We start from the raw sequence: 23,410 nt of genomic DNA on the forward strand, positions 1-23,410 counted from the left end.
CCTACCATCTGGGGGCACCAGGGAAAGGGGGGTGAACAGAGCTTTCCTAAAAGGGCCCCCTACCTACAGCCTACCGCCTGACCCTGGACTCATAGGATGAGGAAGGAGTGGACACCATGGATGGCTAAGGGAGGCCCTCCCTGCCCGCTTGGCCTGGGCTGACGTCCTCCTTCCCCGCCTCCCTTCTTCCCTTCATTGAATTGAGCTGACATTTGAAGTCACCAAATAGGCTCCAAGCAGGCACCGAGGGGGAACATAGATGAACAGGTAGTCCAGAGCTATCCAGAGGCCCTAGGGCCAGACTGCAGCATTCTGTGGCCTCCCTGGGGCAGCAGCAGTGTCGCGGAGATGGTTGAATACCAGGAATGAGTATCTGAGGGAGGAAGGAGAATGAGCCTCGGCGGGGAGGGTTCCTCCTGCGTCTGATTCCAGCAGTGAGATTCTCAGATGCTGCTTCCACCTAGTGGCCGCTCGTTGCCCTGCACCTCGGACCACGTGATTTCAGGGAAAAGGTCCTCCCAGGAGGAGAACTGAAACTTAGGGTGGGGACTGTAGAAACAGGGTGGAGTTATCAGGAAGCTGCCCGGCCGGGAGCTGAGCTGAGGTCAGCTCGGCCCTGGGACAGCCCGCACAGCAGCTCAGGTAAGATCAGCCAAGAATTGGCAGCAACCTGGGTCTAGGGCTAGACGGCCCAGCGGGATTGGAGAGGTGGGAGGAGGGGGTGCTCCTGGGGGCCCCTCTGCTAAACTGAGGAAGAGACAGAAGGCCTGTGAGCCAGGAAGCAGGAGGTTTGGCCTGAGTGAAAGACTGACCAGGGGCTGTGTCCCAAGCTCTGCAGGCAAAGGCCAGGAGGACCTGCTGCCCGGTGGTTCAGGGAAGGAGGCTGTTTACCCCAGTCACTTGGTTCATTGTTTGCTTGCTTGCCTTCTGGCCCTGCCCACCCACTTATGCTGCAGCTCCGCCCATGCCCCCCTAACGCCTAGGGCAAGCAGAGCGGACAGGTGAGGGTGGGAGGAGAGGTTGCGGGGTGGCAGGCCCAGAGTGTTGGTGGTACATCCTCTAAGCAGTCTGCAAAGGCTTGGCGATCTGGACGACCTCTCACCAGGAACAGAACACCAACGAAATTCTTCCCACAATAGAGTCCAGAAAAGTCTTAAAAGTTAAGGCCAACGCCTAAGGTTTCCTTCTAGATGTCACAGCTTGGGGTGTTAAAAACAATGTATAAGTTTTTTAATTGCCAGTGATGGCAGAACCAAAGCTATTTGGTCTCAGAGAATTTTGAGATATGTCTAGAGATAAAAGACGGGTGGGTTCTCCAGGGACCCTTGCCAGACTACAGCCCAAATGGCCAGGGCCTCAGCAGACGTTCCCTCCCAAAGGGTTGGTCCTACTGATTCTGCCTGCTGTTCTTATCCCCAGGATGGCGTCAGGCAGGGCACGCTGCACCCGAAAGCTCCGAAACTGGGTGGTGGAGCAAGTGGACAGCGGGCAGTTCTCAGGGGTCTGCTGGGAAGATGAAGCTAAGACCATGTTCAGGATTCCCTGGAAGCACGCCGGCAAGCAGGACTTCCGGGAGGATCAGGATGCCGCCTTCTTCAAGGTGAAGGGACCTGGGAACTGGCCCCTCTCCAAGAGAGGGATGCAGTCAACACGGGTGTTCAAGGGGTTGTATCTGCCTGGCTTTCAGGTCAAAGGGAGATAAGAGAGGAGAACCAACGGCATAATTAGCAGAGCCAAGTGCAACGTGGAAATGCAAAAAGTATTAAGGATTTCAAGATGGCAACAACGGAGCATAAACCCAGCACAGGCCTTTCTGTGCGAGTGTTCACGCTGCGTAGTCATCAAGCTGACCCTGGTGGAGGGGCAGCTGGGGTCTCTAACATGCTGCCTCTCTTTTCCTGTGTCCTAGGCCTGGGCGATATTTAAGGGAAAGTACAAGGAGGGGGACACGGAAGGCCCCGCTATCTGGAAGACTCGTCTGCGCTGTGCTCTCAACAAAAGTCCTGAGTTTGAGGAGGTTCCTGAGAACGGCCATCGGGATGGGGCTGAGCCCTATAAGGTGTATCGGCTGCTGCCACCAGGAACCCTCCCTGGTGAGTGTCCCCTGGCCCACCGCTCTAGATTCAGCAGACTGGGGAGGAAGGACGGAGATGAGCGTCGCGGGAGGTTGGGGCGACTCCCTCAGGCCCCTTGGTCATAGTTCTACCTTGCCCCTGTCCTTGGGACTTGCTACCCAGGTTCTCCTGCTCAGTCCTGCCCGCCCTTTCGCAGCCTCTCATCTCTCCCACTGTCCCCACTGAAAGCTCTGACCATCCTCTCCCCCTCAACAATATTCCACAGCTCCAGCAGGAACCCAGAAATCACCATCAAAGAGACATCACAGCTCTGTGTCCCCCGACAGGGCGGAGGATGAGGGTATCACGAAGAACTGTATACTCAGCCCCTCCTTGCTGCAGGACCCCCTCAAAACCGTAAGAGCTGGGGAGGGAACTGGGTGGGCCTGAGGCAGGACAGTGACTAGGGGGAGAGGGGGCCAACGATAGACACTATGTCTGCAGGAGGAGGTGGGGGCCCATGGGGGAGCAGGCCATTCAAACCTGGAGAGCAGTAGCAGCAGCAGCAGCAGCAGCAGCAGCTCTGAGCCTCAGGAAGGTACCGCCTCCCTGCCTCTTGTCATCCCGTGTCACACACACCCACTGGCCCTTGGACTCCCCAGTGCCAGTCTGCATGACATACCTCTTCTCCCTCCCAGGTGCTGACACAACTGAGGCCCCTTTCCAAGAAAATCAGGCCTCCCTGGAGCGGCTGCCCCCTCCAGACTCAGGTACTGAACGTGTCTGGCTTCTCTCTGCTCCCTGTCCCTACAGGTCACCTCCCTGTGGCTATGCACACGTGATCTAATCTGTCAGGGCTGGCAGCAGCCTGTGCTTACCTTACCCAGACAGTGCACCTGGCCAGACTCCAGGCTCCAAACAGCTTGCTTTTCAGAAACACTCCCTGGGCACTACTCTGTTTCCTGGAAATCGGCTTTGAGACATTGATTTCTGGGGGTTAAGAAAAGGCCCAGTGTCTTGGACCTTCTTGTAAACTGTAAGACCCTGGGCATAAAGCCTGGAGACCTCAGTGAGAATCTGTGTATTAGCTGCTCTCCTGAGTTACAGGAAAGTCTGACAGGGGACCCCGAGGCTGGTGAGGGTGGGGGCAGTGAGGATAAGAGGGAGGGCGTCTTCTCTAACCCCAGAAGGTACAGCCGCGGCCCCGCCCTGCTGCCTGCCTTGTGCTCCCCAGCCCTCACTCGGTTTCCCTCTCTGGGCCTCCTGTCCCTCAGCAGCAAAACCAGGACGTTGGATTTGCAAGGAGCCCCTCTTTGTTTCCCCAGAGCCCCATGCTGACCAGGTGGACGCCTGGGAGAGGCACTGGTACAGCTGGTCGTTCTCTGTCTGCAGACTACTCGCTGCTGCTCACTTTCATCTACAGTGGACACGTGGTGGGTGAGGCCCAGGTGCAGAGCCTGGACTGCCGCCTTGTGGCGGAGCCCTCGGGCTCCCAGTGTGGCATGGAGCAGGTGGTGTTTCCCAAGCCCGGCCCGCAAGAGCCCACCCAGCGCCTGCTCAGCCAGCTCGAGAGAGGTGTCCTGGTGGCCAGCAACTCCCGAGGCCTCTTTGTGCAGCGCCTGTGCCCCATCCCCGTCTCCTGGAGCGCACCCCACGCCCCGCCTGGTCCAGGCCCGCATCTGCTGCCCAGCAATGAGTGTGTGGAGCTTTTCAGAACCACCTACTTCTGCAGAGGTAAGGCTGCTGCAGCCCAGCGCCCGAGCCCTTACCCCCAGCTCTTAGTCCCCCAGGCCCGGCCCCTGCCCTGTGCTCCCTCCAGCAGACCCACCATCACAGCCCAAGCACGGCACCCTACACTTGCTGTGCGCACACCCTGCGGGGTCCTACGCTGAGCCCTGGCAGCTGCGTGGCAGCCCTCCTTCCGCCATCCCGGCTGCGGAAGATGCGGCTCCGGCAGAGCCCAGCACAGGAGGCTCGCAGCTCGGCAGCACCACCACCCTGACACGTACAGTGGTCATGTGAAGGTGTGCCTTGCGGCCTCCTACACACACTGGCACCCGCACCACCCACACATTCGGGAGAGCTGGCGTATGTCACACAGCCTGGCCCTGCCACACTCCGCGCGTCCCCTCACATACATCGCCCCTCTCCAATCCAAGCTGTGCATTCTGCGTCCTGCCTCCATTCAGCTCTAAATCTGACCTTGGGAGTGGGGGCCAGGAGTGCGGGAAACTCAGGGCATGTGTTCCTGGGGCCACGGGTGCTCTAGCACAGGGAGGTGTGAGCAGGCAACCAAAGTGTGGGCACAGCTGTGTTAGCAGCCAGGGCTGCTGCTGGGAGGGCTCCAATCTCGCCCAGCAGATCACGCCAGGCTGTGCAATACCTCTAAGTAGTTCTTCCTCGCAGAAGGAGTGCCTTTTCCAACCGCACGTCGGCGAGCAGTCTCTAATCCCCAGCATTTCTGGCATAAGTCAGCAGCTTTGGGATCGTGCAGCTCCTGCTCTGGCCTTGGTCTCCCTGTGGCCCCAGTACCACTTCTCTTTCTCCGTTAAGGGTCCCTTCCTATTTATTCCCTCCCTGCCTGTGGCCCTCTCCCTTCTCTTTCCTTTCTTCTAACCCTTGACCCTTTCTCTTTCAGACTTGGCCAGGTACTTCCAGGGCCTGGGCCCCCCACCCAAGTTTCAGGTGACACTGAATTTCTGGGAGGAGAAGCCTGGCCCCAACCACACCCTACAGAGTCTTATCACAGTGCAGGTGAGTTCAGCAGGGGAAAGAAGAGCTACCTATGCAGATGAGGGGGTTCCAGGAGGAGAAGGGGCCTTCCCAGGGCAGGGGCAGGGGCTGCCCCTGCGATGTTCATGATGCCTCTCCCACCTCTTCCGGCACAGATGGAGCAGGCCTTTGCCCGACACTTACTGGAGGAGACTCCAGAGGACCAGGCAGCCATTCTGTCCCTGTTGCAAAGCCTAGGGGACCCACCTTCCTCCTCTCTGCTCTGTTCCTCCAGTTTTCTTTGAAAGAGACTTGTTTTCCACACTGTTGAGCTGCCTCCCTCGGTGATAATGCTTCGTGGTTGTCTGTGATGGTTATGTCCTTGAAGCCCTCATGATGTCTGACAAGTGGAGAACTCAAGCATGACTTTTATCTTTTTTTTTGTTGAGATATACCCTCTTTTATCTCTGAGGAAGTGAACTGGGAAAGTCCAAATGGTTTGAACTCACGGGGACCTTCTCCTCTTGCCCCAACCTGATAGCCAAGCACTTTATATTTTCCTCTTAGATCTTCACTAAGGCTTTAAAATAAAATTTTACTGAAAAAAGAATCCATCTCTGGTTTGTTGGGGGAAAAAGGTAGCGGGGATCACAGGGAGATGACAGCTGTCACTTGAGAGCAGGTCACTTGGGTTCTCTTCCCTGCTGACATCTCCGGGCTCCTTTCCTCCCCTCCACCCACAGGTGTGGCCAGGAAGCAGTCGGCTCAGTGGGTTATGGACCTAGCTCTCTGTACTCCCTAGGCAACCGGGGTTAGGGTCAGGGTCACCCCACGCGGGTCGCTGAGCCTATAGCCCCCAACTTCACCTGGGAAGGTCGGGGCTCCACAGTTCTTGGCTAGAGGCCTGATTCGGGGCTTCACAACAGGCAGCCGCGGGCTGGACTCTAGACTGGAGATCTGAGTGAACAGGAGAACTTGAAGTTGACCTGAAACTATGGGCTCTAGAGGCTCTGGCAGGGGAGGGGAAGTCAGAGGGAAGAGTTGCTGAACCTTCTGTGCCTGGAGCCAACCAGGCCCTGATGCCTGTTCTGCCAGCACATGGTACTCTGTCAGCCCACCTGAGGGGCATTCCTTCACCTGAGCCCCACAAAAGACCATCTGGCCTCGACTGCCATGTCACCAACACTCTGTTCCCTGAGATTTGAGGCATCTAAATCATCGGGCACTCCTCTCCCTCACCCCGTGTTTATTTTGCCACCAAACTGGAAGTTCTTCCTTTACAAGGCCATTTGTCATTCTTCCACTCTGTCCAGTCACTTCCAGCAGACTAGTTCATACCTAAGTCATGGCTTCCAGCTTCCATGACACCAGCCTGGAGGAGAAGAGGCCTCCCAGACCAGACTCCTTCCTGTCGTGTCACTGATAAGCCTCCAGTTGCTTACCTGTCACCTACATGATCTTGGTGTCTCGCCTGACAAACCTCAGTGCTGCCTTTGAGACTTTCTGCCTCCGGGGCCTTCCGTCTCTTGCCCATCACCTTCCAGAGAAGCAAGAGCCTGCACAGGGATCTGCACTGGCAGTGAAGAAACCAGGTACTGAGTGCACAGCTGCACGAGCCCTGTTGTACCCTCAGTTGGCTGAAATCCCTCCTGGACCTTCTTTGTACCTGCTACCTCTTTGACTTCCATTTTCTCTCGTACACCACATCAATCCATCAGCAAATCCTGTCATTGTGCCTTCAAAAGCTATCCAGAATCTGACCACTTCTCTTGACTTCCACCCCCAATGCTGTGGTACCAGTCACCACCACCTCTCACACCTCTTCTTCCTGCTTCCTTCCACGTCTTCTTTTCTGCTTCCACTCTTGTCCACCTTCAGTCTATTCTCAGCACACTGGACAACCTCTTAACACATAAACCTCGTCATACCACTCCTCTGCTCAAAACTCTCTATTGGCTTTCAACTCACTCAGGGGAAAACCCCAAATCCTTCCAACGGCTTCCAAGGTCCTTGTGCTGTAGTTCCTATCCTCTCTAACTCTCTAACCTCACCCCTTGCCATTCTTCTCAAGTCGCTTTGTTCCAGGCTCCTTGAACCCACCAAACACATTTCTGCCTCAGGACCTTTGCACTTGCTTTTTTTCCCCTTGGTTCTTTTATCTAAAATATTCTTCCTTCAGGTAGGCACATAACTTGCCCCACCCACCCCCAGCATCCTATTTAAATAGCCGTCCTCATTGCTCTCTATTCTATGCTGCCTTATTTTTCTTCATAGCACTGACCACTTCACATATTTCTGTCTGTCTACTTGTCTATCCTCGGTCCTTTCTTACTCCATGAGAACAGAGACTTGTTCTGTTCATTGCTATATCCCTAGTATCTACAGGAGTGCCTGGCACATAGTAGGCATTTAATAAATACTTGTCGGATGGATGGATGGATGGACAAATTCCGTATCTCTTGCTCATCTCCTAATCTAGGTTCTAAGCATCTTAATGGCAGGTGCCCCCATTTGATCATCTTTTGTGCCCCAATGTGAACACTTATGAACATTGACAACATATGTACAATGATTGAAACAATTTTAAGTATAAGGTAGAAGCCAATTTAGCCAGGCACAGTGGAATAGGGATTGGGAACACTGGAAATCAAGAAAGCAGAATTCCCAACCAGGCTGTCATTAAGGAACTATGTGGTCTTGGAGAAACAGTCTGCGTGGGCCTCTCTGTTCTCTCATCTGTAAAGGCAAGATTTGGACTAGATTTTGAAATCTCTTTCAGCCTTGACATTCTGTGGTTGTAAGTTCAGGGTAATTGGACATTCGACAAATATTTACTGAACTAGTTTCCAGACACTAATTGACAAAAGACCCTAATCTCAAGAGCTCCCAGATTGAAGGAGCAAAATAAAATAGGGTCAGCTCGGCTGCAATAAGTGTTGAGTCTTAAAGAGGCAGAAGCATGCCCTAGAGTCAAGGCTGGGAAGGGCATCTAGACCAAAGAAATGGCTGTGCAAAGGCAGGCGGCATGGGGACAAAGGATATTTGTGACGAATATGGCTTAATTTTACACAAATAATTGTTTGAGACAAACATCTTTTGTATGCTGAGAGTTACTGGCAATGATGTTGTACTTCGGTTCTGTGTCTCCTTGAAGGAAAGAATTCAGTCAAGAGTTAGAGTGTATGCAGCATAGGACAGCAGGAAGTTTATTAGTAAAATCAAGTACACTCGGAGACATGGAGCGGGCTGACCTAAGAGAGGGAAGCAGCCTCGCCTTACACTGTGTGAGGGTTTTTATTCCTAAGGGTAGAACTGTGTCCCCTCTCCCTCGCCAGCATCTCTCATTCTCCCAGCGGGCGGTGCCTCCTACTCCCTTGTTGCTCCCAAGGTTGTCTGAGGCATGACCCTGACGTCCCCTAGTGGTTGAAGTGTCCTTGTTACCAGGCTGGATACAGAGAGGCTGAGATCTGCTCCCTGCTCATTGGTGGTCAGAGAAGCGCCTCCGAGGAAACCTTGTTACCAGAGGAGAGAACGAGAGCCTATTGGTTAGGACACCTCACAAAAGCCCGTCAGCTCGCAGGGTTCTGCCAATTGGTTCGCTCCTGCCTCGAGAGACCCCTGTTGCCTGGACCCCCCGCCGCCTGCTTGGCGCCTTGGAACGAGCACTGCCTCGCCTACCCCTGTTCCCATTGGCTGTTTTGGGGCCCGCCATCCTCTAACGAGGAGCGGGACGCCGAGCACCCGAGTGCTTGCTCACTGCGGTGGGCTCTCTTTCTGCGGGAGGGCGGCCTGGGGAGACTGCCGCTGCCCACGCGGAGTGCAAAGGCCCCAGAGCCAGGCATCTCCGCGGAGGACAGCCGTTCCCCTCAGGACTTGCCTAGACCACTGCCCCGGCCTCTCCTCAGGCTCTCTGCATCTCCGGCCTGCATCCCGACCTGAATCCAGTAAGTTCGAAGCACCCACGTGGCGAGGGAACATTCAGGGCCGACGGAGAGGGGCGTCCCTGTATATCCAGTCTGCATGTCCTTTTATTAATACTTGTCCCGTTCATCGTTTATCCACCATGTGTTCAACGGTTCGTTTATTTGGCATTCTGGGTCCACCCGCAGCGTCCCCTGCCCAAATCCTTGCTTCTCTCCGACGGAGCTGGGAAATCCCTTGCCCTAAAGAATAAGGAGTGAGAGCAGAACCGAGGAGTGGTGGAGACGGGAGAGTGAAACCCCAGAGGGACGATGTTCTACTATCCCAGCGTGCTTCAGCGCCACACTGGCTGCTTCGCCACTATCTGGTAAGGGCTCACGGACCAGGGTGGGCGCGCCGGGAGGGGTGCTCCGGGATACTCGCCTGAAGGCTTCCCCTCCATGCCCACCCCCACCCCATCCAGGCTGGCAGCCACACGCGGCAGCCGGCTAGTGAAACGCGAATACCTGAAGGTGAACGTGGTGAAGACCTGGTAAGGCCCAGAAAAGGGAAGAGCGGCCTAGTGCTGGTGTGGGTTAGGGGGTGAATTAAGGTGGGCAAGGCTTTGGGGGGGGGGGGCTGGTTCTCCGCGCAGGCGCAGTGGTGATCAGGGTGCGTTTTTTTTTTTTTTCCCTCCCCCCCAGCGAGGAAATCCTCAATTACGTGCTGGTACGAGTGCAACCCCCGCAGGCCGGCCTGCCGCGGCCCCGCTTCTCGCTCTATCTTTCAGCCCAGCTCCAGATAGGCGTGGTCCGGGTCTACTCACAACAATGCCAGTACCTCGTAGGTAAGGCTGGGAAGGCTCTGAGGTGGGCCAGAGCTGAGTGGCCCTCAGCTAGGCTGGCGCTCTACCTTGCCCTTCCTGCCCACAGAGGACATCCAGCACATCCTGGAGCGTCTACACCGTGCCCAGCTGCAGATCCGCATAGATATGGTGGAGACTGACCTGTGAGTGTCCCCCTGGGACTGGGACCACCCAGCCTTGGATGGAGAACCTCCCCGCGAGGCTTCAGCCCATCACAGCTTCAGTCCGTGACAGCCACACTCTCTCTCAGACCCAGCCTGCTGCTTCCTAGCCGCCTGGCCATGATGGAGACCCTGGAAGATGCTCCAGACCCCTTTTTTGGGATGATGTCGGTGGATCCCAGACTTCCCAGCCCCTTCGATATCCCTCAGGTAGGGCTCATTCCCCTGGAACACCTTCTCCCAGTGCAGAATGGGGTGCTGTTCCTGTGCCAGTCTGACACTGGGCTTAGGGGAAGGCAGCCTGCCATAGCTCTGCCCCGTAGGACTTGGTGCCAGGGGACTGTCATAATGGACCCCTCCAGACAAGCCCACGCCACTTACCTACCTACTCAGGACCTAGAGACAGCTTTGTCCACACTCAGCTCCACACTGTTTCCGCTGCTGAGGCCCTAATCTAGGTCCTCTTCATTCCTCGGCACTGGGCTTCTCTGCTCAACCCCTCCATGCATTCCTGTCAGCCTGCAGCTTAGACAGTGTGACTCCCTTCCTTCAAAGACACTTCCAGTGGTTCCCCACTGCAAACAGAATACTAGCATTTAGGGCTCTCTGTGCCCTGGTCCAGACATCTCCGCACATCCCCTGGGCATCTTTGGCTCCCAAACACCAGTCTGGCCCCTGTACCCCCAAAGTGCCACATTCACTTCTTTGCTTGTGCTGTTTTCCTAGCCCTTAATGTTCACCCCTTGTTCTCTACTAGTCAGATCCTACATATCCTTACTTAAGACCTCGTTCAAATACTACCCTTTCCCATGAAGCCTCTATCCCACTCCCAGCCAGAACCAAATTTTATTCTGGAACTCAGCACATTACTAGGGCCTTGTTTTTATTCTTTGTGTTGACCCTTGCTGGGGTCATATACAAACTTGTCTCCCCACTAAACCATATGCTCCTTAAAACCAAGACTTTTCTGTTCCTCTGTCCCCCACTTGATATAAGGACACAGTGCTTCTTGTACAGACACACTGACAAAGGCTACCTAACTGGCGGGGGGACGGGTGCTGTGAGGGCAGGAACGGGAGGAAAGGAGACCAGATGGCGAGTGGGTTCACTGCATGCTGTCAATGCCACAAGAATTAGGCACAAAGGGTTATTACTGTCCATTGTCTGACAAGGGAAAGCAGGAGGCTGAAGCTGAACCTTATCTTTTGTCCCCAATCTCCCCAAAGATTCGACACCTTTTGGAGGCTGTGACCCCAGAAAGAATTCCTGAGGAGATCCCTCCTGAAGTCCCTACAGAGCCTAGGAAACCAGGTGAGGAAAGAGGACCTTTTTTCAGGCATAGGAACCTCCAAGAGCTGAAGAAATAACCATCTTTGAGCTTCTCCTAAAAGCCAGGGCCTGTGAGGGGCACTTTCTGTGTGTAACCCCATCACTGCCTCACAGGAGTCCTCTATGAGATTGGAATTCTTATCCCCATCTTGCAGGTGAGAAAAGGGAAGCCCATAGCGGTTAAGCAACATATCCCAGGTCAAATGGCCAGTGACTGGCCTGGGCCAGACGGGAACCTAGTTTGGCTTGACTCCAGAGTCCATGCTTTTGCCTCAGCACATGGGTGTGGGAACTTGGAAAGAATCGGAAGGGCTGGTATGATTTTCCTGCCCCTCCAGACAGGGTCCTGGTCACTGCGCTGTCTCCTGAGGCCATCACTCTCCGGGAGGCAGAGCCCATACACATACTGGAGATTGAGGTGAGTTGTCCCTCTGCACACAGAGCCTGAGGCCCAAGTGCTGCCTCTGATGGCCCTGCCCCGCCTTGCATCTACTTCTGCCTTCTCTGTCTCCATTTCCCCTCGCCCCACTCCCAGTGGGTTTCCTCAGCCCAGCCCTGTGGCAAGCCTCTCAGATTCAGTCTCCTGGAGCCACTTCCTTTTCTCAGAAATGGAACTGAGTCCCCTCTCTTTGTTCTTTCTCTCACGACAGGGTGAACGGGACCTCCCAGAGGTTAGCCGCCGAGACTTGGACCTGCTCATTGCTGAGGAAGATGAAGCCATCTTGTTGGAGGAACGAGGCAGGCCTATCCAGTAGTGTAGTCTGGCCGGTGCTGGACAGTCAGGCTCCGGGCACGGGCAATTGGCATAGGCAGTGCCCCCATCTCTTCTCTTCTGCACTCTAAGCCCTTCTCTTCTCTACAGTGTCCAAGGAGGAGCCCCGGGCCCTGGAAGTGGAAATTGCTGTTCCCCCGCTCTCACCTCCAGCTCTTGCACCGTAAGGGCAGGAACCCCTGGACTAGGTAGGGGGTTAGTGCTGGGAGGAGTGTCCTCATCTCTCTTGCCCATTTCCCCTCAGGGTGGAAGGGGCAGCAGAACCACTTCCAGGTGAGGTCTTGGCCCCAGAGGAGCTGAAGCCAGCAGTCTGGGAGCCCGAGGCCCTGCTTGCTGGTGAGTATCTGCCATGCCTGGGGCACTTACCTGCACAACTGCTGCAGACAAGGGCCCTGCATTCCCACTTGCTAAAGGGAGGACACTTGAGCTCCTTGCCTGGGTGGCTGCGAGGGTGTAGGGTATAGCCCTGCAGGGTCTATGTTGTTGCAGAGGTGACGCCCCCGAAGGAGCTGCGTCTCCCGGCCCCACTCAGCCCAGAGGTGAGTAGTAGCCCTTCCAAGCCTCCTCCTTCTCATCACCCTCCTCTCGCAGAGCTATTCACCCAAGTTCAGCTTCCCCAAGCCCCAGGCCACTACTAGCCTACATAGGCATTTGTGCAAATTGGTAAAGGGTGGCCCTGCCTATACCGCAGTTTATCTAACCACACTTCTAGATGGGTACGCTCCTGCAGGGTAGGAGCTGCGCATGCTCCTGGAGGCCCATCCCAGCCCTTTTCCCAGGGTGCCTCTGGGGTGGCACTGTGGGGCCTGTTTGCAGTCCACCAGGATGTCAGAAAAAAGAGTAATGGATAGCCTCGCCCCTACCTCTGTTCTCCACTCAGCGGAAGAGGCCCCCTGTCTCCCCACCTGCTCGCCGTCCCCGCCGCCGCCGCCAGTTATTGTTTTGGGACAAGGAGACTCAGATCTCCCGGGAGAATTTCCAGAAACAACTGCAACCCAGAGTTCACTGCTGGGAGTGTGTGAGTACAGTCCAGGCTTTGGAGGGGATAGAGGGAGGAAGGGAGGGCCTGGGGCCAGTGCATGGTGGGCCTTCTAAACTCCTGGGGAAGCACTGGGAACACTCCTCAAAGTGCATGCCTTGGGGTCTGCACACACAACTGTCCATCCTTTTGGTGACCCCGCCCAGCACATCCATGGGTACCAGTTAAAAGTCCTTTTAGCAAGCAGCACAGCAGGAAGGGGTTTGAGCCTGTCGAGTTGGAAGGCCAGAGGCCCTGGAATAAGGCCTTGCAGAGGTAAAGGGGCAGCGAGGAGTGACTCCCTCCTAACTGGGCTCTGGCCTTCCCTACTATGCAGCCAATGGTGCAGCCTCCTGAGAGGACCATCAGAAGCCCCACGGAGCTGTTCCAAACCCCAACTTACCGTAAGATGGTGGGAATTGGCGTGTGGGATCTTAGGACCCCGTATTCCTTAGTGATCCTTATGTTTCAAACCCTGTCCCTGCTGCCACCTTGTCCCCACCCAGCTGGCTGGCTACCCCCAGAACTGCTGGCTTTCTGGACCCGCTGTGCCGAGCCACCCCCAAAAGCACTCAGGCGGATGCCACCCCTGGAGCCCGAGGAGGTGGCAGCGGCTGAGGAGGAAAGGAGAATGGCTGAAATTCCGAGTGATATTGAGGTAACTCCTTTCTGAAGGACTTGACAGCTTTGCCGTGCCGGAGCTCCAGCAGTCTGTCTTCTGCCCGTGTAAGCCAATGGCAGCAGGTCTTAGGCACTGGTTAGGGTGTGTACTGCCCTGGAGCCAAGGCCAGTTCAGGGCGGGGACTGCTTTACCCCAGCTGATTCTGTGCTGCTTGCGGTCTTAGTTCCTTCTCTCATCCCCAGGTCCTGAGGGAGGCCCAGGAGCCCAGTGGGCCCCTCATGGTGTCTTCAGGTAAGCACCTGGAGAAGGGGTGGTGGAGACCACCACCTTAACCACTGTCCGAGGAAACAGGTACCCCAACTGCTGACAGTTTGCCAGAGGGAGCATTTAACAGGAAGCAGTGGTTCTCTCCAGTTCTCCCTCCTGGGTACTGGTAATGTCACTGAACAGCTGTGACGTCCAGTTTGACCAGGTGGCCCCAAGGTCACGACTGCTCAGACCCAAGCAGACCCATTGAGGCCCTTCACCTCCCCCAACAGAGCTCTCCCTAGAAGCAGCTGAGGAGGAGAAGTCTCGCACCATCCTCGTTCCCCCGGAAGAGCGGTGGTAAGCAGCCAGATGGGGTGAGCTCAGGCCACAGCCCTGGCCAGGTGGGGCAGAGGTGAAGATGGGTGTGTCCCTTGTCACTGTCACAGCTGCGAGTTCCCTGCTCCACCTGACTCCCATGTTCCCCCAGGGCTTGGGCTGAGGCGGAGCAGCCAGAGGCCCCTGCATTGCCCGTGGTGCCTGAACTCCCTGAGGTACCCATGGAGATGCCTTTGGAGCTGCCCCCCGAGCCTGAGCTACTCTCCCTTGAGGCCGTGCACAGGTACCAGGGAGGGAGTGCCTCAGTGGGGTAGCCCCAGGTTGGGGCCTCAGCTAACAGTTCTTGACCTCTACAGGGCAGTGGCACTAGAGCTGCAGGCCAACAGGGAGCCAGATTTCAACAGCCTGGTGTCACCTCTCAGCCCTCGCTGGATGGCCGCCCGGGTCTTCTACCTGCTCCTGGGTGAGTGTGCACATACGTATGGGGGGGACACACAGGCCAGAGACCACTGTAGGGACCCCCCCTGACCAGCCGCTCTTCCTCTCTTGACCAGTGCTCGCAATGCAGCAGATCCTTCGTATTGAACAAGAGAAGCCATACGGGCGCCTCCTGATCCAGCCAGGGCCCCGATTCCACTGCGGTTAGTCAACTGAGAAGGCTGACCGTGTCCTGCGTCACCAGACCCTGCCTGCCTCCTTTCTGAACATGTATCTCTATCCTTCCTGCTCTCAGAGCTCCTGTTCAAGCATAAAATGAACTGCCTTTATTACAGTATGTTGTCACGAGTCCATTTGTATTGTCCCACAGCACAGCAGCCCCAGGCCCAGGGACAGCCCTGGAAGGCAGTAAGCAGGGCTGGGACTCCAAGTGGGTATGAGGCCCAGAATCTTTGGTAAGGCACGAGGTGGGCCTGGGCTGGGAGGGGGTCTCGGGGCCTGGGCAGGCTGATTCGTCTGGCCCCGCTGCAACCCGCAGTTTAGGTGAGGCCTAGGCTGGCCTGGAGCTCCTGTGCCTTGTCGCCAGGCAGCGAGCCCAGTGCTGAATGGAAGCTGTCGGCGTGCTGTTTGGCCAAGAACGTCAGGAGCAGCAGCAGTGCAGCCTTGGTGTCTGGGTGGAGAGTGAAGAGGGAGAGATCCAGGGGGGCCTGGCCCGCAATCCCTGTCTGCCCCAGGCCCCGGAGCCCTGCCACTTCTCACCTCCCCCGACCCTCCCTCCGCATGACTGCCACCCTCACCTGCTGGGACCCTGCTGTCAGCCTGAATGAGACTGCAGATGCGCAGGAGCTCAGGAGCCACATCTACGACCTGCGGGGAAAGGGCCGACTCAGGCAGCAGCACCCTTGGGCCTGGGACTGGGATGGGTGCTGGGGGCCAAGGAGAGGCAGTCTCCCACCGGGCTGTTGGGGCCTGAGACTGATTCTCAGGCATCCTGGACAACTGTGACACATGAGAAGGACCCATGATTTTTTTTTAAGATGGGACTGGGACCAAAGATAACTGAAATCATGGCTTCACGATCAAAAGCCCAGACACCCAGGGGCTCCACTAACACAAGTCTCTAAAGGTGCATGACAAAGGTGACAAACACAGGAACGCTGGGACATCAGTCCAAACCCTGCCACTCAGTGCAGATAAATCTCATTCACAAAGTAGAGCTGCCTGGATTGCAATGGGTGGTAGCGTGGCCCAGACTGGTACCCAGGCTCCACGGAGCACAGCCTGAAAGAGACCGGGTCTAGAAAATCAGCCTCGGAAAGCTGTGACGCTGGCTCAGACCAGAGGGTGGAAACGGCCAGGCAGAATGGAGGCTCCCTGAGGAAACGCGCTTTGTGGTGAGAGGAAGCCCTCCTCTCACATGACAGGCCTGGCTGCCCATCAACGAGAAAACAGAGTATAGCGTGTCAAGGGCAGCTTAAACCATCCATCTGTGTCAGTATGACTGATGCCAACTCTGCCTGTCAACGAGAAGGGAGCATTGGGGTTACCTGGTCAGGGCTGCTCTGGTACAAGAAGCTGAAGAGATGCCCTATGGTGACCCACTCCTCCAAGTCTTCCTTCAGCGGCAGGGCGTGCAGCAGGGCAGCCAGCACCTGGACACAAAGATGGCTCTGGCCCCGTGCCCCACACACACCCTCCTGGCTTCCTGGCCCTGCCAATGCCTCCGTCACTCACCTGGGGCTCTGGTTTCCCTTTGGGACTGGCCATCAGCAGGCGGGCGAGTGCCCCACAGATGTTGTCACGGACACGATCATGACGCTCCCGCGCCAAGAGGGGCAACAAGAGCCCCCGCAGCTTAGGGAAGTGTCTGGTCCATAGTCAAGGAACAGGCACACATGGCAGACCTCTCCTCGCCCCGACCCCAGGGACACTCCCCCAACCCCTCAGCCCCTCCTACCAGCCGAGGATACTCCTGGGCAGGGCGGCCCCCGTGCTCGGCCAGCACGCCCAGCCCAAAGATGGCATTGCTCCGCACCTCAGCGTCTGCTTCCCAGGCGGCGCTCTGCAGCACAGGGAGCAGGCGGGACACAAACTGGGCTGAGGCGGCACCCAGGCCCTGTATGGACTCCGCCAGCGTCCCCACCGCAAAGGACTTCTCTGCCACTGTGCAGCTCTGTTTCTGACGGGTAGGAGTGCAAGTCAGCCAGGAACTGGGGCAGTGTGGGTTGCGCAGAACGGGGTTCGAAGCCAGAGGATGGAGCACTCACCGTCTTACAGAGCAATAATGGCAAGAAGCCGGCAAAGAAGGGGGCAAAGGCGTCTCCCCCAGCCACGGCTGCCAGGGCAGGGATGGCCTCACCAGCGTGCTCTAGCAACATGGCGTCGTATTCAGCCTGTGGGACCAGGTCAGGGGCTAGACCACCAGAGCCAGCTGTGACTGCTGCACCTGCCACCCTACTCCTCCACTGCCACAGGTGGTCCCCATGGGGGCTGCCCTGGGTAACAGGACTGGTCCCTCCCAGTGAGCTCAGCTTTTTCTCCTGGCCCTCCTATTCTCATCTATCAATCCTAGCTCACCCTGAATCCCCACCTCCAGGAAGCCTTCCATGAACCCCCACTGGCCGAGTGGGAGCACAGTGTGTCACTGGGAGCCATTACCAATCTTGAGCAGCCCTGGCTCCAGCCGGCCAAGCCCAAGTGCACGGCCCACCCTGCCCTGTGGAGACCACCAGACAGACTGCCCGGTCCCTGGCCCCTTGCTCTCACTTGGTCCTCGTCGTCGTCGTCCTCGTCAGTGTCCTGGCAGGCTGTCTGCAGGAAAAGGTAGCTCAGCTCAGCCTGGGCTCTCCTGCCACTTCTTTCCATGGGGTGGGGGCAGAGGGAGCTGAACTTGTAGCCCCTGACCGTCCCCACCTAGGGCCCAGCCACCTCTTCACCCCGAAGCCCACCTGGCCTGCTCACCTTCCTTTGCAGCACGGCCTTTAGCATGTTGCAGAGGTCAGCGAGGCTCCCAGGGGGCTGCAACGTGAAGGTCCCGCAGCTGCGCAGCACAGCTGTCAGGACCTCTAGCACGGCCATCACCACCTGGCGCTCCCGTTCCCTGTACACTGCCTGCATGTAGGATGGCACCACCCGGGCCAGGGCAGCCTGCAGAGCTGGGGACATGATTGGCTGAAGCCCCAGCCAGGCCTTGCCCCTCCCCCCGCCCGGCTTCCAGAGGCCCCAGCCTGGCCCCGGTGCCCTTCTCACCAGCAGTGTTGGGTTCCGAGGGGCAGCTCTGACAGGCCTTGTGCAGCGCACAGCAGAACTGACCCAGGGCCTCATGGGCTGCCTTGCGCACACTCAGGTGAGGGCACTGTGGGATAAGTGGGATGGGAGGTGCCTGCTGTGTGCAGGGCGAACACAGGGCCTCTGGCCCTCAGACTCCACCCACTGCCCACTCACCTCCAGAGCTCTGAACACTTCTTCAAAGACACTCTCCATGTAGGGAAGGAAGGCCACACTGCGGACAGACACACGGCCATGGGGAAGGGGCTCCCAGGAGGGATTCCCAGTGCCTGCCTGCCAGGGAAGGCCCGGTGCTCACCTGGTGTTAACAGCGATCTCCCCCAGGGCAGTGCAGGTGTCTTCCTTCTCATCGAAGAAGGCGTTCTCCACACTGTACCTAGTCAGGGGGCGAGGCAGCAGTGATCAGACAGCCGCAGGCACAGACCTGGCCCTGGGCCTTTGTCCAAAGCTAGGGTTCCTCTGACCACTCAGAACAGCATCCCTCCGCACCCTGAGATCTCTGAGTCATCCTCCTCTTCCTCGTCCTCATCCATGAGCTCCTCCTCTTCCTCCCCATCGCTCTCGTCGTCAAACAGAAGGAAGGAGCTGCTGCCGTCGTACAGAGGCTGGCCAGAGGAGGCATAGCAGGGACTCGGGCTCAGCTGGGCCCAGGAGAGAAATGTGGCGCCAAGGCTGGCCTTCCCCACCGGCCCAGCCCACCCACTCGCTGCTTACCACAATGCCCTCGGTTGAACGCAGTGACAACAGCATGAGTGTGGTGATTTGTGGCAGGTAGAGCCCCAGGCCCTCACCCATCAGCCCCGATAAGGCTGCAAAGAGGCTGTACCTGGTGGAGGCAGGTGGAAGCTGTACAGTCCTGCCCGCTATAGCCAGACAGGATGGGGGAGGGAGATAGGGAAAATCTATGGCCCAGACCAGAGGACTGGGGTGTGAGCTGGGGCAAGTGAAGGCTCACTCACGTGCAGCGTCGCAAATCAGGGTCGTCTACCTGATCGCAAAGGCCCAGCCCCAGCTGGCAGCATTCCTCAGCCAGCGGCCTCATGGGCTCCCCCACTGCTCGTGCCAGCACCCCTAGCGTCTCTGTGGGGACAAGGACTTGGTTAGCACTGGGATGCGGCACTATGCCAAAGAGCTGGGGGGCCAAAGGCGGCAGCTGGGGGGATGCAGAAATCCCACGTCCTCCTAGGTACAGTGGGAATGCCTTCGATGAGAAGGAAGACACCTGCACTGTCCCGGGGGAGGTCGCTGTTCACACCAGGTGAGCAGTGGCCTTTCCCTGGCACTGGGAACCCGGCCTGGGGGCCCCTTTCTCACCCAGGCTCTGGATCCGCACAGGCTGAAGGTCCTCATGGCTTGTCACCAGGAATTCCCGCAGGTGCTCCATGATGGTGGGGAAGTAGGGCAGTAGGGAGGCCTGGGCAGCCGTAGCTGTAGGAAAGGACAGAGTCAGCTGGAGGGGCCCAGGACCACCTGCCACAGTCTCTCTGGGTGAACCCCGTGCCCTGCCTCCAGCCTCCTTCTCCTTACCAATGGCCCCCAGGGCGCTCACAGCCAGTTCCTTGGCCCGGGGCGTGCTGGGATTCCTCAGAGGCTGCAGCATACATTCCATAAGCTCCGGAAGGTAGGGCTGCACTTTAGGCCCTGTAGGGAAGGGTGCCCCTCTAACAATCAGTCTAGGGTTTTCTACCTTGTGGGGGCCCAGCTGCCTCCAGGCTGACCCTCCTCGTGGCCCCACCACACCCCTCTCACCACCTCAGGCAATGGTTCAGGGCGGTGCACATCCCTCCCCTTTCAACCAAAGCTACAGGCTCATCCCCTCCCTCGCACCCAACTGCCATCACTACCTAGGTTCTCCACGAAATTCTCCAGGGCATAGCAGGCCTTGGCTAGGTGGTGTGTGTGCCCGGGAGGCACTGACTTCAGGTAGGCAAGGAGCAGTGGCATCACCTCCCCTGAGTAGCTGCTGATATGGGGCTGGGGGGAGGAGAGAGCGGGCCCTGAGTCAGCTCGATCACAGGGCACACACCTAAGTGCCAATGGTAGCAGGGGTGGCTGAAGAGATGAAGCTGAGGGGAAGCTGGTCGCTGGGACGGGTGGGGACTGAAATGGTGGCTACCCACAATCAGCCCTGCTGACCTGTAGGTTCTCTGAGAACTGGCCCAGGGCAAACAGCGCGGCATTGCGTACAACTTGCGACGGGTCTTCTAGGCCCTTGCACACGATCTGCAGTAGTGGGGGCAGCAGTCTGGATGGGGCAGAACAAGAGGACACAGTCTGAGAGCCCTAAGCTAAGCCATTCTCCTGTTTCCCCTGGGAAAACCAAGGCTTTCTCTGTCCCTGGATGTTGGGTACCACCCCCTGGTCCCCACAGCTGGGGTAGCCATTTATCTTTCAAACCAGGACACTTTTGAGAGTAGAGGAGAAACACTACTGATAATTAGGAAAGAACGGCAAACAGACCGGCACTGCCACGGGCCACGAGGTCCTCCTCCCCATGGTGCACCCTCACCGCAGGACAGGGGAACAAACACCTCTGTCGGATGTGGTCACCAGCTCCGTCGGACAGCACGGCCAGCACCAGGAGCCCAGCCTTGCGCTGGTAGGGGCTCTCGCTCTGCAGCGCCTCTTGCAGCATGGGCATCTAGGGAGGCACGAGGCATTCTCCTGAAATCCCAACAGAAGCCTGCCCATTCCTGGTTCTCGACAGCCACCAGGGCCCAAATAGCCTTGGCATTGGGGGACTAGGCATCCCCGGGGGTAGGTGCACAGGAAGGACAAAGCCACACTTACCAGCGGGGGACAGAGCTTCTCGGGGGGCAAATGTAGTGCCAGCATGTCTACAACCTGAAAAATGACAAGAAAACTTTGCTGGATTCCATCTCTGTCCCACAACCTCCCACAGCCACCGAACACCCTGACCCCTGCCCTTGTCCTACATCCCACCTGTACAGCAGAGTGCTTGGGCGTCTCTCCCACCAGCCCAATCTCCAGCTCTTCCTCTTCTGAATCCTGGTCCTCAGGATCTAGCTGGCCCAAGGGGGGCTCGGCAGCCATAATGGGGAAAAGCGTGTGCAGCAAGGGGGACAGGAGACGATTCTTCAGTAAGGCCTTGAGAGGGAGAGTGGAATGGTGCCCTGAGAATTTGCTTCCAAGATGGACTCACATTAAAAATTCCAGCCTTCCAGGCCAGAAAGGAGTCCAGCAGGAGACTCCCAATCTCCTAGCCAGGAGATGGGTTGAGGCCAGACCAAATCTTAAACATATTAGTTAGCTATGGTACTCTAGCTACCCCAAGATGGTCAAAAAGCCCTAGGAGTGAGACGCGGGGTGGAGGTGGGGGTGGGGTAGTATGCTTCAGAGGGCACTCACCTTGCTCTTGACTTTGACCAAAAAACTGAGGCAGCAGAGAATACGTACACGTATTGCATCACTCAGGGCCATGTTTCTAGCCACCTGCACAGAGACTAAGGCAAATCAGAGACAGACAAGGAAAATCCCGAACATGCTGTGGGGCTGGGCCCACCCAGGCTCACCTCCAGGCAAAATGTGAGGACGTCAGAGAGGTGGGAGGTGATGATGGGCACCTCTGACTCCAGCAGTTCATCCAGGGCCTCCATGGCCTCACAGGCCTTTGCCTGCCAGAGAAACAGAAAGACAAGCCATAGGTTTACCACGGTCTTCTACAGTGGACCGGGCTGGAGATGGTCCTGTGCTCCTTCCCACAGAGCTCCTGCCCAAATGTCCTCACCTCGTCTACAAGGATGAGAGTCTGGATGGCCATGATGAGCTTGGGCACCAACATCTGCACAAGAGGCTGGAGGATACAGGATGAGTTGAATCACAGAAAGCACGATGCAGCTAGTCTCAGGCCCCAGATGCTGGCGGCTTCCTCGAAGCCTGGACACCGGAGGAGCCAAGGCACAGCCACCCACAGTATCCCCCCTCAATTGTTAGGAAGAGCAAAAGGCAACGAAAGAATCTGAATGGTTCTGCATCGTGCAAGGGTGAGGACACGAAGGCCCGAGGACAGGGCACCAGGGAAGGTGAGATCTTACCACGTCATCAGCGCCGAGGTAAGGGACCATGGTGGTGAGAGTGCGCAGGGAGTAGAAGAGGAGCCCAGGAGAGCCCACCTCACCAAGGGTCTCATTCAGAAGCCGAAGAAGTTCTCGATGGTGGGGTCGGAAGGCCTCAGGCCGGGAGGTCACCACGACACTTAGCAGCAAAAGCCCCTTCTGTCCAGGAGTAGGGGATGAGAGGGAAAACCTTACACGGTCTATCCAGCCTCTTGGTCCCTCCCTTCTACCAACCACGTGATAGTACCTCTCTCTCAGGAATGTGGGGGCTGTGGGTACTGTGTTGAAGAAGCTGCATGAGTTGAGGCCAGGACGCCAGGCCTTCCTTTCGAAAAATGGTGGCTGCGAGCTGGGCCAAGCTAAGGCTCACATTGTGCCTGCAAACAGGAGAGATTCCCCTGACCCCCAACCCTCCAATTCTCTCTCCTGCATATGTTGGCACTGCCTCCATGGCGTGGTCAAGAAAGAAACTTCCAGGTGGGGGCTTTGCCAAGTTGGGACACATAAGACAGAGGCTCAGAGGAAAATGAGCAGCATGGTGGGTGTGTAATCTGGTGAGCGTGACCTCACTCAGATTTAGTTTCAGTTCCATTCTTTGGCATACCATCACAACCCATTCTCAAGAACTTTAGTCTTCAACACAGCCTAGAATGCCTGCTCCACCCTTGGTCTAAAACTGAAGTCCCTGCCCCCCAAGTGCCAACCTGGAGCTGAAAGAGAAGGCAGAAACCGAGAGAGGGTCTCAGCCTGGAATCAGTAAGGATCCGGAGAAGAGGCGGGTAGGCACTTACTCTGTCTCTCTCTGGAAGGCAGTCAAGACCAGGGACTTGAGGCTGGAACACAGGTGGCAGGTGTTTGGTACTCGGCCTGCCCATCGCAGCCTGGCCCCGCCCCGCCCCTGGCCCTGCCCACCTCTCCCGGTGTTCCGCACCGAGCCGTCGCCAGCGGGTGCTCAGTCGTCTGCGGATCAGCAAAGCTGCGAACTGGCGGATCTGGGACGAGAAAGCAGGCACGTGAGGGTCCGGGCAGGAACTGCGGCTTGACCCGTGGCATACTGTGGGAAGCTCGGCGGGAAGGGGCAGGAGCCTCACCTGAGGGTCGGCCGCCGAGGCCAGCGAGTCGCAGAGCGCAGGCAGAGCGGCGGGGTCCCGAAGAGCGATCTGGAGCTGCTCCGTGGCCTTGGGGGAGGCTGGGGTCACAGTCGGCCCTTTCCCGCAACCTCCCGCTCGCCCTGGACCGGCCCCGCCTGCCCCGTACCTGGCGGATGCGCTCGGTGTCTGGCAGCAGCAGCTCCCGCAAGATCTGCTCCAGGCCGGCGGGCTCCATGGCAGCCGCCGAGCCGACGCTACTCGGCCGGGATGGGGGAGGGACAGCACGTGGAGGTTCTGAAACCCACTTCCGGCGGAAAGGGCGTTGCACCGCGCCCCTCCCGTCGCCAGGGTGATTCAACTAGCTTCGCACAAAGCGCTCCGGCTTCGCCGCTTCCGTTGGGCTGATCGCTGCTGAGCCGCGGAAACAACGCCCTGGCGATGTAGGTTCCTGGAGCCGAGAGTTCCCAAGTTCCCAAGGTCCGTGGAGAACTCGAGTTCC

At 57.5% G+C, this 23,410-nt stretch overlaps 3 protein-coding genes across 8 annotated transcripts; 2 read left to right on the forward strand and 1 right to left on the reverse strand.

Moving 5' to 3' along the window:
- Nucleotides 1-114: 114 nt before the first annotated feature.
- IRF9 (interferon regulatory factor 9) lies at nucleotides 115-5,376 on the forward strand. Of its 2 annotated transcripts, XM_033106891.1 has the most exons (9): nucleotides 115-642; nucleotides 1,420-1,600; nucleotides 1,910-2,093; nucleotides 2,341-2,471; nucleotides 2,559-2,652; nucleotides 2,753-2,824; nucleotides 3,447-3,788; nucleotides 4,693-4,808; nucleotides 4,943-5,376. In XM_033106891.1, exons 2-9 carry the CDS (start codon nucleotides 1,421-1,423, stop codon nucleotides 5,069-5,071), a joined length of 1,248 nt encoding a protein of 415 aa, XP_032962782.1. In that variant the 5' UTR covers nucleotides 115-642; nucleotide 1,420; the 3' UTR covers nucleotides 5,072-5,376. The 2 variants fall into 2 exon arrangements, with proteins under 2 accessions (XP_032962782.1, XP_032962783.1); XM_033106892.1 differs by lacking the exon at nucleotides 2,559-2,652 and having other exon boundaries at nucleotides 3,380-3,788.
- A 561-nt stretch (nucleotides 5,377-5,937) lies between these two features.
- REC8 (REC8 meiotic recombination protein) lies at nucleotides 5,938-14,739 on the forward strand. Of its 3 annotated transcripts, XM_033107902.1 has the most exons (20): nucleotides 5,938-6,358; nucleotides 8,672-8,710; nucleotides 8,876-9,054; nucleotides 9,151-9,219; nucleotides 9,371-9,513; nucleotides 9,599-9,674; nucleotides 9,782-9,902; nucleotides 10,919-11,003; nucleotides 11,360-11,439; nucleotides 11,672-11,759; nucleotides 11,884-11,956; nucleotides 12,038-12,129; nucleotides 12,283-12,332; nucleotides 12,674-12,811; nucleotides 13,149-13,469; nucleotides 13,676-13,724; nucleotides 13,973-14,039; nucleotides 14,170-14,301; nucleotides 14,375-14,481; nucleotides 14,573-14,739. In XM_033107902.1, the coding sequence occupies exons 3-20, from the start codon at nucleotides 8,999-9,001 to the stop codon at nucleotides 14,662-14,664; spliced, it is 1,839 nt and encodes a 612-aa protein (XP_032963793.1). In that variant the 5' UTR covers nucleotides 5,938-6,358; nucleotides 8,672-8,710; nucleotides 8,876-8,998; the 3' UTR covers nucleotides 14,665-14,739. The 3 variants fall into 3 exon arrangements, with proteins under 3 accessions (XP_032963793.1, XP_032963792.1, XP_032963794.1); XM_033107903.1 differs by lacking the exon at nucleotides 5,938-6,358 and having other exon boundaries at nucleotides 7,644-9,054; nucleotides 13,149-13,215; nucleotides 13,318-13,469; XM_033107901.1 differs by lacking the exon at nucleotides 5,938-6,358 and having other exon boundaries at nucleotides 7,639-9,054.
- A 218-nt stretch (nucleotides 14,740-14,957) lies between these two features.
- On the reverse strand, nucleotides 14,958-23,376 carry IPO4 (importin 4). 3 transcript variants are annotated; one of them, XM_033107894.1, is made up of 30 exons: nucleotides 23,078-23,376; nucleotides 22,912-22,998; nucleotides 22,733-22,812; nucleotides 22,612-22,653; nucleotides 22,068-22,197; nucleotides 21,800-21,979; nucleotides 21,493-21,558; nucleotides 21,278-21,379; nucleotides 21,114-21,197; nucleotides 20,688-20,852; nucleotides 20,535-20,588; nucleotides 20,276-20,385; nucleotides 19,881-19,989; nucleotides 19,589-19,718; nucleotides 19,272-19,385; nucleotides 19,059-19,172; nucleotides 18,704-18,824; nucleotides 18,459-18,570; nucleotides 18,234-18,349; nucleotides 18,043-18,114; nucleotides 17,901-17,958; nucleotides 17,706-17,811; nucleotides 17,418-17,611; nucleotides 17,223-17,267; nucleotides 16,724-16,849; nucleotides 16,427-16,635; nucleotides 16,191-16,323; nucleotides 16,004-16,108; nucleotides 15,254-15,323; nucleotides 14,958-15,126 (listed from the first exon to the last, which is right to left on the reverse strand). In XM_033107894.1, exons 1-30 carry the CDS (start codon nucleotides 23,144-23,146, stop codon nucleotides 14,996-14,998), a joined length of 3,234 nt encoding a protein of 1,077 aa, XP_032963785.1. In that variant the 5' UTR covers nucleotides 23,147-23,376; the 3' UTR covers nucleotides 14,958-14,995. The 3 variants fall into 3 exon arrangements, with proteins under 3 accessions (XP_032963785.1, XP_032963784.1, XP_032963783.1); XM_033107893.1 differs by having other exon boundaries at nucleotides 16,427-16,629; nucleotides 18,043-18,120; XM_033107892.1 differs by having other exon boundaries at nucleotides 18,043-18,120.
- Nucleotides 23,377-23,410: the final 34 nt, after the last annotated feature.

This window comes from Rhinolophus ferrumequinum, chromosome 6 (assembly GCF_004115265.2).
Source record: "Rhinolophus ferrumequinum isolate MPI-CBG mRhiFer1 chromosome 6, mRhiFer1_v1.p, whole genome shotgun sequence".
NCBI lineage: Eukaryota > Metazoa > Chordata > Mammalia > Chiroptera > Rhinolophidae > Rhinolophus > Rhinolophus ferrumequinum.